Source organism: Coptis chinensis, chromosome 6, assembly GCF_015680905.1.
Source record: "Coptis chinensis isolate HL-2020 chromosome 6, ASM1568090v1, whole genome shotgun sequence".
Lineage (NCBI taxonomy): Eukaryota > Viridiplantae > Streptophyta > Magnoliopsida > Ranunculales > Ranunculaceae > Coptis > Coptis chinensis.
In genome coordinates, this window is record NC_141461.1 from 37,164,769 (window position 1) to 37,176,205 (window position 11,437).

The 11,437-nt window shown below is 36.4% G+C and overlaps 2 protein-coding genes across 4 annotated transcripts; both read left to right on the top strand.

Moving 5' to 3' along the window:
* The first annotated feature begins 217 nt into the window (after positions 1–217).
* On the top strand, positions 218–5,570 carry LOC147492822 (bifunctional riboflavin kinase/FMN phosphatase-like). Of its 2 annotated transcripts, none has more exons than XM_086565929.1 (10): positions 218–374; positions 472–658; positions 754–884; positions 979–1,048; positions 1,141–1,206; positions 3,817–3,971; positions 4,069–4,164; positions 4,689–4,840; positions 4,940–5,023; positions 5,111–5,570. In XM_086565929.1, exons 1-10 carry the CDS (start codon positions 281–283, stop codon positions 5,255–5,257), a joined length of 1,182 nt encoding a protein of 393 aa, XP_086422055.1. In that variant the 5' UTR covers positions 218–280; the 3' UTR covers positions 5,258–5,570. The 2 variants fall into 2 exon arrangements, with proteins under 2 accessions (XP_086422055.1, XP_086422056.1); XM_086565930.1 differs by having other exon boundaries at positions 222–374; positions 508–658.
* A 358-nt stretch (positions 5,571–5,928) lies between these two features.
* On the top strand, positions 5,929–10,334 carry LOC147492823 (B3 domain-containing transcription factor VRN1-like). 2 transcript variants are annotated; one of them, XM_086565700.1, is made up of 5 exons: positions 5,929–6,422; positions 7,326–7,662; positions 7,764–7,975; positions 8,893–9,315; positions 9,946–10,334. In XM_086565700.1, exons 1-5 carry the CDS (start codon positions 6,288–6,290, stop codon positions 10,192–10,194), a joined length of 1,356 nt encoding a protein of 451 aa, XP_086421826.1. In that variant the 5' UTR covers positions 5,929–6,287; the 3' UTR covers positions 10,195–10,334. The 2 variants fall into 2 exon arrangements, with proteins under 2 accessions (XP_086421826.1, XP_086421827.1); XM_086565701.1 differs by having other exon boundaries at positions 7,326–7,650.
* The last annotated feature ends 1,103 nt before the right edge of the window (positions 10,335–11,437 follow it).

Below are 11,437 nucleotides of genomic sequence, written 5' to 3' on the forward strand. Positions count from 1 at the left end.
ATAAATAGGGAGGTTATGTGGTATGAGCCGATAGGAAGGGATTTACACTCATCCGGATTCAACCCAAGGGGCTGAGCCCCATTTCTTGAAATTAAAACTCGATTCTGTCCTATGGGCCATTTCTCCGTATGGAGTATGGACCATAACAGCAAGTTTCTTCGAAGCCCAAATGTTCCGCCGATGTTTGGGCCCAAATCATATTCTCTTCAATTGAATTTTGTTTTGCTAAATTGAACTAACCCATAACTCCATTCTCTATATTTTTATATTTTGTCATAAAATGTCTACAACAACAACAACAACAACAACCATGTCATTGAAGAAGTTTATGTCATGTGTCATGCTTGATTTAGATGGTACACTGCTTAATACGGGTCAGTTAACTTTTCATATGATCATTTCATTGAGAAAAATAAAAAAAAATGTTATTATAAGTCTAATTATTTATTTCTTGTAATATGATGATGACAGATGGTATAGTGAATGAAGTTTTGAAAGTGTTTTTAGGAAAGTATGGGAAAAAATGGGATGGAAGAGTAGCTTATAAAGTAGTGGGCAAGACACCTTTTGAAGCTGCTACTGCTATTGTACATGATTATGACTTACCTTGTACAACGGACGAGTTGATATCGGAGATTACCCCGTTGTTTTCTGATAAGTTAATATTCTATACACTTTTTATTCATGTTAGAATGTTAAGTTGGCGTTTATTGTATTGGTGTTTTAATAGGGTGTAATGCATTTGCAGTACAGGTGGTGCAATATTAAGGCTCTTCCTGGTGCTAATCGATTAATTAAACATTTGAATGGTCATGGAGTGCCAATTGCCTTGGCATCCAATTCTCCAAGGGCGTCGGTAGAAACCAAAATATCTTACCATCTGGGTATGATTCTTTGAGAAGCGTGTGCATTTGTGAAAGTTAGTTAGTCTGTTGTTTTTCATATTTTGAGCTTTCGCGGTGTTGTATCCCCTTTTAGGTTGGAAAGAATCTTTCTCTGTCATCATTGGTGCTGATGAAGTGACTATTGGGAAGCCATCTCCTGAAATGTGAGATGCAATACGAAATAGTTCTCATTTTTAAATATAGGAGGTATGTTTTCTTATGAAGATCTAATTTTGTGTGCTTTTGTCTGTTTAAGATTCCTTGAAGCAGCTAAAAGGTTAAATGTGGAAGCGTCTAGTTGCCTTGTCATTGAGGACTCACTGTAAGTGGCTATCCGTTTTCCCTCTGGTGCTAATTCTCATTACTGTCAAGTTTCACTTCAAGCCCAAATTTGAAATATCTAGTACTTCATGGAAATGTTTGTATGAATGGAAGCGTTTTATTGTGAATGCTTGCTTGAGTGGGAGAAATTCTCTCGATTGTTAATATTGTTCTATTATTTTATTTTATTTTATTTTCTTACTATTAGTGTAAAATTAAGTTTTTTGAACATGGAGTTCATACCCCGAATGCTATCTGCCAGATGTAGTCCTCCCGGTGGCTTGGATATTAGTCTTTTACAGACTCTGCAGTTTGTTTTTAATCAATTTCGATGATTAAAACACAGTTGTCTCTATGATGCTTGTTATATCTAGTTCAAATAGTATCCTTCAAGTTCCAATGAGGTTATTGTTCTTCCTAATGATCCAGTGTTTTTTTCCAGCAAAACTGACCCGTCACTGCACCTATTAAAGCCTCCTTAGCAATTGAAACTACCTTTTGAATTAACCTTGAAGTGTACATTTCTGGTTGTTCCATGGTCGTCATGAATTGTGATGTGTTATTATACCTTTGAGGCTGGGCTAAAGTAAAGTTCAGCTGAAAACATAGCTGTTTGCTATGTAGAGTTTCTATTATTTTAACTTGTAGTCCGTAGATCTCGAGCTTAACTATTTGTTTAACAGAAACCCATTGAAGAAATTGGCTGGTATAGATTGCTGTCACTAAGTATCAACACTTGCAGTCGAGTTAAACCTCTTAAACTTGAAAATCCACCAGATATTTGTGTCCCTTCAGACTCTAAAGTTGCCAATCAATGGAATTTTGAGAAGAACCTGAAAGTCTATCGGTAATACTCTTATCATTTATTCTGTTCAAGACTCAGACTATATCATTATAAAATACTAACATAGAACACCTTCCCTCACAGCAGTTTGTCTGTGATTAAAAGTCCAATGGAAGGCTTAGAGTCTTCTTCAGTTCATTCATCAGTTCAATATCATTTACTTGTTAGTAAACTACTCCGGAAGATAGGGTCTATAGAATTACAGAAAAATTTGCTTTTCATCCTACAGAAGAAGAGAAATCAAGTCAAATTCAAAATTTACTTAACAAAAAAAAAAAAGTCTCTTGGTAACTTATAGCCAATATATTATACATTAAAAGTTTAGAGAAAAATATTACTGGTTTATCAAACTGTAAATCAATCAATGAGTAGTGCAGTAGCAGTCACAACCGAGTTGGTGCAAGGACTAGATATGCAATATGTTAGCAAGGATTTCAGCTGCCTGACCATAGTGATAGATCCAAGTATTGGTAGTGCTTGAGTGCACCAAGAATCAACAACCTAACTCTGGTAGACAACTGTACAAGGATGACTGCTTAGGTGCTCATTCAATTGCACTATCTGGTGTAAATAGCGCAGTCCTTTGTTGGAGACTTGAAGGTCACTTAGGATTCTTAATAACCTTCATCCCTATGCTGTCAAAGGCGCCAGCCCAGCCGAGGCACTTAAGGCACCAAGTTTAGTGAAAACTTTTGCTGCTTGTTGTCAAAGGTGCCACAGCGCGCTAGTCAAGCCTAGCTCCTTGCCTTCCCCAGACAACTGAGATTCTGCCCCTTTGTAGGTAGGGAGTGAATTGTATGTATATGCTAGATTGAAGTGTCTAAATATCACAATTAATGGTAATAATAATAATTATTATTATTTTATTATTATTATTATAACAATAGTAATAAGATAATAAAACAGTAAAGTAAAATAAATATATAAAAAAACGCGTTCCTTAGTAGTAGAGTCACAAGTAATTGATGGTGAAGAAGATCTAATTCTTCCATCTAACTTTTGGTTAGACAAAGAATGTTGTGACTGCTAAGGTATTCAATGTAGTGAATATAAATGTGTCAGTCAGATTAAAATAATCGATCAAAGTATTACTTGTAAACTTCAGGTTTCACATTAAATCCTTGCAGATTTGAAACATTTGATGTTCCGGGAAACTCAAACATCCCGTGCTTTTTCGAGGTAAGGAGGTTTAACATGGGTACCAGTGTTGATTTTTAGTGAAGTTGATTTCACTTCTATACCAATTGATTTCCTTGACGGCCTCCGCCATTGAAAAATGAGGGATTAGAAAAACTAAGTATCTGTTGTGACAGATTTTGACCAGCCCTTAAGAGTAGTTCAGGTCTTGCAAGATTTTTCTTCGAATTCAGAACATTGTTTGTAAGATCCCTGAATTTGTTAATTCTGATTCACTGGTTCCCAGTCTTTTTTTTATTTGAATTGTTGGGAGCTGTCTTGTTCTGTATAGAGCATCACTTAATAGTCTTTGAGTTGTATGAATTTAACTAATATACCGTGGTTTGGGGTGGGGGTGGGGGGGGGCGGGGGAGAGGCTTGCTGAATTATGTGGAGCGTGATTGTAGTTGTTGTTGGAGTCAGCTGCACATATGTACATATAATGTTGTTTAGTACTCTATGTTGTAGCTGTACTATTCTCAATTTTTAAATGTATGTGGTGACATTTTGGGCAATGCTTGTGATATAGTTGTATTACACTTTTTGTTCACTATTATTCCATGGACTGAGCTGTGGTACAACTTGTAACAGACCAGGTGTTACAGCTGGTAAGGCTGCTCATATGACAGTGATTGCTGTACCGTCTCTTCCGAAGCAATCCAATCTTTACAAGTCTGCTGATGAAGTGATCAACTCCTTGTTAGATTTCCAACCTGAAAAGTGGGGACTACCACCATTCCAAGATTGTATTACCCTCAAACCTTCTTTAACTCCTTGTAAATTTTACCTTGGAAAACTATTTGGTCAATCGTTCTGATTATAGATGTTGACACGTAATTGCAGGGATAGAGGGTACTTTACCTATTGAACCATGGCATATTGGAGGCCCTGTCATCAAGGGTTTTGGTCGGGGCTCCAAGGTACTTGGAATACCCACAGGTGTGTTACAACGCAACTGATATTGGTTACAGCTGTTTGCTAATGGAATTGGCTGAAGTAATTTTCATCATTATAATCACAGTCCTTAGTTATGAGGGAGTCAGTTCCACTAATAGATGAATATCATATTTCCTGATTATTAGGAGTAACTCGCATTATGCTTTTCAGCACAAAATAGGGAACGCTCTCTCCAACGAGCGGAGAAATAAAGAGAATTTTCTACTCAATATTTTGATGTTATCTAATGTTACTTGTTGAGTAATGAGTACTAAGAAAATTTCATTCCGTAAAACCTGGGATCCACCAACTTACTGACGGGACCTCGAGTAGTGTGTCATTTAGTGTATTTATTATTTAACATACCCTAATAATGGGTTTAAGCACTTAATCCATTTGTCTTTACTGTTAGTGTTAGTGTTAGTGTTAGAGACATGAGGAACTTACATCTTATATTCTAATTCTAAGTTTTAGCGCCAATTAATCTGGTTTTCCGAAGTAGATCTCACAAACCTTACTTATTTCAGCTAATTTAACTACGGAGGGTTACTCAAACATCCTTTCAGAACATCCCTCCGGGGTGTACTTTGGTTGGGCTGGATTAGCTAAGCAGGGTGTGCACAAGATGGTCATGAGCATTGGTTGGAATCCGTACTTCAACAACACCGAGAAGACAATAGTGAGTTTTCTTCTTTAACCGTTAATTGGTTGCCATGTGTGCTCATTGGCTAATTCTTTCCATCTTCCTCGGCATCCTTGAATTTGTGTTTGATTTCAGGAGCCCTGGTTGCTTCATGATTTCGGTGAGGATTTCTATGGGGAGGAATTACGGCTTGCTATTGTTGGCTATATACGACCGGAGGTTGGTTAACATATATTTTTACTTAATCATGTCAAAGTTCTTGTTGTTCTGTTGTTTACTGGGATTGTTTTTGTTTGAATTGGACAGACCAACTTTTCATCCCTAGAAAGTCTGATAGCAAAGATTCATGAAGACAGGAAATTTGCAGAAAATGCTCTTGATCTTCCTATGTATGCGCACTACAAGAATGATCCATATTTGACAAGCTCATTGCAGTTAAACGGACATCAATAAAGAAACCTAACATTTTACTGATTTGCTGTAGCAAATCTAAATTACGATTTGATTCGTCTTGTATAATATTTTTCAACTCCTCAATGTTGTGTATACCGACTGATATTCAACATTTCGATGACTGTATGAGCTTTTTTTTTTGATAAGTAGACTTTATTGAGAGAAAATTGCAAAGCACAAGATACAGTACATTACATAGAGGAAAATAGTGAGTGAGAACTTCACCTGGTTACAGAGACAGAAAATTTATCATCGATGACTGTATGAGTATTATTATTATTAATTAATTTATCATCATATTTGTTTTAATCCATGTGAACGACCACATTCGCATATTTCTCTTTTTAACTAAGATCAACTTTTTAGGATTGTAGTAATTCATAATTCGTTAATGTTGATTGCCTTTTTTGTCTCTTCACTTTTGAGACCAATTTTCCTCTCGCTCAGATGCTTTGGTAAATCTGACTTTACTTCTCTATTTTTTACTAACGGAGTACCAGACTAATAACAAAGTAACAGGTGATGTTCCTGTTAAGATCCAGCAAAAAATAAAATATTCCTGTTAAGAGTAAGTTCTTTGTCCTATGGGTATTTGCCCAATCCCTTGTAAAAGTATAAAACATAAAGATGAGAGAGAGCGACACCTAGTGTTTTAAGTTTCCTCTTCAAGAGTAGCCTTAGTTGATGTTGGTTTTCAAGCCCTGTTTACTAACTTCCTATATTCGCTCATGTGTCTCTTTCAATCTTTCATAACTCCATCCATTTACGTTCAGCCATGCAGCTGCTGAAAACTTCAACTACACCATGTACTATTCTTAAAGAAAAAGAAGACAGTACAAGAAACACAGTTATGAGTACATGGGTTCAAAACTTCAAACTTCAACTACAAAAAGAAGAAAAAAACAGACCAAATTATGAGAATGTGTTTTAAGTTTTAACTTCACTTCACTAGTTTATTTTCTCTTCACTCACCATTTGTGCTGTGCAAAACCTTGAACCAGACCAGCTGCCCCTCCACCAACTTTCGACAATGCGTGGTCCTTACCGTCGACAGGGAAGCTTAGGTGCTAATGCTCAACAAGGCTCGAGTTTGCAAGTGAAGAAGATGAAGAGTTTTGGATTCTGTAGGATCGTTCACACATCTCTTATGCTTGAACAAGGCCTTGTAAGAGCTTTTCTTTTCTTGCCTCTCTTTCTTTTTATCTTATTTGGAAATTGGTTAATGCTAAAGTTTAAAATTTTGAGTCCTTAAATGTGTGTTTGGAGCCACTGTGAGTGGAAGGAATGTTTTGATGTTTCTCTGTTTAATTTTCAACTACACGGTTCATTTGCAGTTTTGCACATGTTACTGAGAACTGTTTGTCTATTCATATCACTATCGACTAATAACTATCGAGAAGCTTTTACTATTTTTATATCTTTTGTTACAGTAGATAGATCTATGTTTTTAGTTTACTGTTTGTGTTTTGGTATAAATTCCATTACAGATATGGCCTAATATGGCCTAATATGGCTATGTAGTTCAGATTTATGGTGGAAATTTTGCTTTAAAATCATAATTCCGGCTAACAAGTGTCACACTAAAGCTTTTACCTCCTTCAGACCGTTGTATTTCAGTGTGGTTAGGAAATTTCCTATACAGAAGAAATGTAACTTGACATGGACTAACTAGAGATTTCTGAAATGACTTGGAAACAACATAATCACATTGCATATAGCAACCCTGGTCGCCATCTTTATATCTGGTTTTGCGAATCACTGGTTTATGTGTATAATAGTCTCTCACTTTAGTAAACTCCACACAAGGAATTAATCCAGAGTTGGATCTTCCGCCCAGACTAAAAGCCTTTCGACAACATGGCATTCAACTGTTCATGCTACTTTATGCTTTAATGTGAACATTATACAAGCGCAATAGATAGGACTACTTGATCCTTCATAAAGAGATGATTTTAACAAAATGCTTTCTGTTCATGCACTGACAACTATAAAGATTGTAGTTCTTACATCATGTCGAACTCATGCCTACAATTCTTCTACTTATTGTTTTATGTTGGCATCACTGCAGATGCTTCCCATGAAGTTCGTGCGGAAGTTTGGTGATGAATTGCATGATGTTGCAGTGCTTAAGGTTCCTGATGGTAAAAGGTGGGATGTGGAGTTGAGGCAAAGTGGTTGCCGCATTGTATTCCATAATGGTTGGCAGGAATTCGTTGAACATTACTCTATAGCCACTGGGCATTTTTTAGTTTTTAGATACAATGAAAATTCTGATTTTCGCGTCTCTATATTTGACACGACTGCCTGTGAGATTTGTTATTCACGTTATATTGATTATCTTGAAGAACCCAATAGTGGCAAAGAAACTGAAGAGGCAAGACCTGGAATGTTAGGTTTCTCTATTAGTAAGTTTTTCAGCATAGATATGATACTTAGATATGATACTTTATTTTTTCATGTTTTTCCATTGTACTTAATTACTTCAAAATCTTCATTCAATGACTAGATAAAGATGGAGATAACTCATTAGAAGAACTAGCTGATAAGCCATCAGGGGAAAGACATTCGTATACTAGAGCAACTGTCGCAAGGAGATTGACTGGTGAAGCCCAAGTGAAAAACAGAGCGACTGGACTACAAAGTGCTTTGGAACCTAAGCACCCTTCCTTCAGAGTTGTTATGCGATCATCCTATGTGAATGGAAGTGGTCGTTATTTGGTGAGCTTGCTCTTATCCCAATAGCTTTGTGCAAGTACATAGAAGATACGACAGTCAATCAGCAGTTCAGCAAATCAGGGTTAATCCTGATTTTGGAAAACACATCTCCCACTCAAGTTAATCACACAACTTCATTATCATTTATAGTATATGGTGATAACCCAAGAAGAAGGTTGGGGTGCTAAATTAAATTACATCTGTATAATGAAGTAATGAACTAATAGAATTCATTTAACCTTGGTAGTGACGTTCTATATAGTATGCCTAGCTAGTAGCTTCAGTTAAAGGTGAAACCGTGAATCCCTTCTATAACTTCATCAACACAAGTACACAACAATGTAACGGCACTAAACCTTTCGTAACTATTTAAGTGACTTATAAGCTTCATCTTAACAGGCAGATGTCCCATTTATACCCTTATTTGTTACTTTTGATAGTCAATAATTGCCTACCACTGGAAAATAGTATGAACTATGGAGTTATAAGCATATGGTTCACAAAAGGGTTCAAAACCTCATATCTTTCCATATATCATAAATCTTTACTGTGCTGGTCTTTATATTGCTGTTATACGATACTAGCAGATGGTAGGATGCCCCAAAACTGCATGTACCAGGAATTTAACTCTTTGTTGAAAATGACTCCATCACAACACCTATTTTAAATAATTTGGGAATTTTAGGTTTGTGTTAGCATTAGACAGATCTTACCCTTAAGTGAGCCAGGAGGGTGTTCTAAGGACTATTTGAATTCATCCTGATATTGCAAGGAAAAGGTCTTTATGTGATATTATAAATGCTCATCTAGTGGTAGTTAAACCCAAAACTAATTAGCTGAGCCCTCAAAACTTGAATTCCGTCTTATACATGCTCTTATGTAATATTATAAATTGCATACTAAGTTTTTTTGTTTTGCAGCCAGTGCCATTAAGATTTTTCAGCAGATATCTAAAAAATGGCTCGAGGAGTTTAACACTTAAGTCGCCAGATGGGCATAGGTGGGTTGTTGGATGGATCAGTTTTAACTGTACGATCATTCATATCTGTAAAGGTTGGCCAAAGTTTGTAAAAGGAAACAACCTTGAAGAAGGGGATATTTGTGAATTTGAACTGATTGAGGATGCACTGCTGAAAGTTCACATCGTCTCAAAATGTGAAGATGTGTCACCAACAACAAAAAACATGAAAGTTCTGCCCATTCATGAACGACATTTACGTGCTGAGGCTTTTGTGCCTCCCAAAGGAAAAGATATAGCAATGGAAGCATCAAGAACCTTGAAGCTTAAACATCCTTCCTTCGAAGTTGCTATGAAATCGCAATATGTGAAGCATGGTTTTTTGGTGAGCGTTCTCTTATCACACAAACTCTATAGTAATACAAAGTACTCCACTAGGAACGATTGTTAAAAATTTATGTGTTCCATCATGTTGTGTTCTCTGTTTGGTTTTTGGTGCGGAAAATGACTTTAGGAAATGTGTTTTGGATAAACTCTGCATTTTTTGTGAAGCATCACTGGATGTCTGGATGGCATGAATTTCCTTTTGTTCTTCAGGACAGTTTTCAACATTGTCATTACCACTAAATAGTATACAAAGCAGTATGTAAGTGTGAAAATGAAATCTCTAATCATTTACAAACTTTCTCACTTCTCATCATATAATCATCCAAAAATACCAGTTACTCCTTTTTGCCAATCAATAGTTTTTCCCTCACCAAGTAGAAGTAACCTGTAAGCAGTCCATTCTACTGGAGACAGGGCCCGAACAATTATTGTATATATTATTAGCGGTACATCGTTTTTAATGACTAGTTTGTAAAGTTTACATTGGCATTGTCTTTAGTATAACTCCTAATTATCAGTAAGTAATCTAGATGTAAGGGACTTATGCTGCCATTTTTTATTTGTATTTGCTCTGAAAAGTTCCATCATCTTGACAACCAAAATTGTATGTTGGCTTCTGTTTTTGCAGCCACTCCCTAAACACTTTACCAGGAAATATCTGAGGGGGATGTTCAATTATGTTACATTGAAACTTGCAGATGAACGGGAATGGGAAATTAAGTGCATTTTTGGCGAAGGCAGGTGTAGGTTCAGCCAGGGTTGGTCTGAAGTCATGAGAGAAACTAATATGAAAGAAGGAGATCTTTGTGTGTTTGAGCTGATTAAGAAGAATGCTGGTGTGTTCAGAGTTTATGTTTGTCATGAACTTGAAGACTGATGATGGCACAGTGCAACTTTTCTGTATGTTAATTATGGCACTTGTTGAAGTATTTAATTTCTACGACATTTTACTTGTCCTCTGAATGTAGGAGACATTGTTCCCCAGCTGATATTTGATTTTATTGGCCTCTTGTTATCTGTTTAGTTGTTACAATATTGTCATAAAATCGTATCATTTGTACAATCATCCAGGTAGGCACAGCCGCACAGTGGCTGAATTGCTCATAGGACTGTTTAAGTCACCCTAGCACATTTTGATACACAACTTTGAAAGGCCACTTGGCCCTGACGTATCATATTGAGAGAATCACAAGTCTCCATAGAATTGTGTACTTAGCCATAATTTGAATGTATACATGCTGTTCACTTTGCAGGTACAAATTGGTTGTGCAAAGTGCAAACCACCTCGAAATTTGCCAATAAAACCGAAATGTGGAACAAATTATGTGTACAACTTCATTGGAATATTTGGATTGAGAGAGGTGATATCTATCACAATAGTGACAAATACTACAATAGCAGGTCCCCCAATGTACATAAAATCCACAGATGGATTACGAGATTCTTCAAATGAAGTATGATCTCTATATGCCACATTGCCCGTTTGCCACCATTGTGGTTGGTAGATATCCTGGAGGAAAAAAGACTAAAATTGCACACAAAATATTCAAGTGGGACTTTGCTCTTCTGATTTACTATCACACAACAGAAAAATGTGATTAAGTCCAAGGTTATAGTTATTTTTAGATGGTTGATCTATAAAAGATACAAATCATAATCAATGTCCAAATCCTGTGAGTTGGATGATGAGAGGGTAAGAGAGTTATGTAACTTTATAAAGCTTGGATTTCCCAAACTTCCTATTTTATTTAGGGTGAACTAGTGTTACCCCCTAGATGAGCCAATTAGGATTTCCCCCTACTAGATGGGAAATTAGGGTCTCCCTCCTAAATACACACAAAAATAAAATCGGTCAACCCAATTTGATTTTTTTTTTTTGTGTGTGTTTTAGGAGAAGACCCTAATTTCCCATCGGGGCGGAAGAGAGATCCTAATTGGCTCATCTAGTGGGGGGTAATATTGGTTAACCCTTTTATTTAAAAGTGTATCTTGCATTCAATTTGTTTCTGCTTTTGTCAAAGGTAGTTGCAATGCATCAGCACCTCATTAACGTTTTGCAAAGGGAGCACTTCTACATCTCAAGGCAAGAAGCAGGGTTTTAGTTACTGCTTTACTAGGTA

What these genes read in the sequence shown, in the direction of transcription:
- LOC147492822 (XM_086565929.1), top strand. Translation starts at nt 281, where the DNA reads ATGTCTACAACAACAACAACAACAACAACCATGTCATTGAAGAAGTTT. An exon ending in CAAAATATCTTACCATCTGG is followed by an intron (nt 885 to 978) that starts GTATGATTCTTT and finishes ATCCCCTTTTAG; the next exon opens with GTTGGAAAGAATCTTTCTCT. An exon ending in CTTGTCATTGAGGACTCACT is followed by an intron (nt 1,207 to 3,816) that starts GTAAGTGGCTAT and finishes AACTTGTAACAG; the next exon opens with ACCAGGTGTTACAGCTGGTA.
- LOC147492823 (XM_086565700.1), top strand. Translation starts at nt 6,288, where the DNA reads ATGCGTGGTCCTTACCGTCGACAGGGAAGCTTAGGTGCTAATGCTCAA. An exon ending in ATGGAAGTGGTCGTTATTTG is followed by an intron (nt 7,976 to 8,892) that starts GTGAGCTTGCTC and finishes TTTGTTTTGCAG; the next exon opens with CCAGTGCCATTAAGATTTTT. An exon ending in ATGTGAAGCATGGTTTTTTG is followed by an intron (nt 9,316 to 9,945) that starts GTGAGCGTTCTC and finishes CTGTTTTTGCAG; the next exon opens with CCACTCCCTAAACACTTTAC.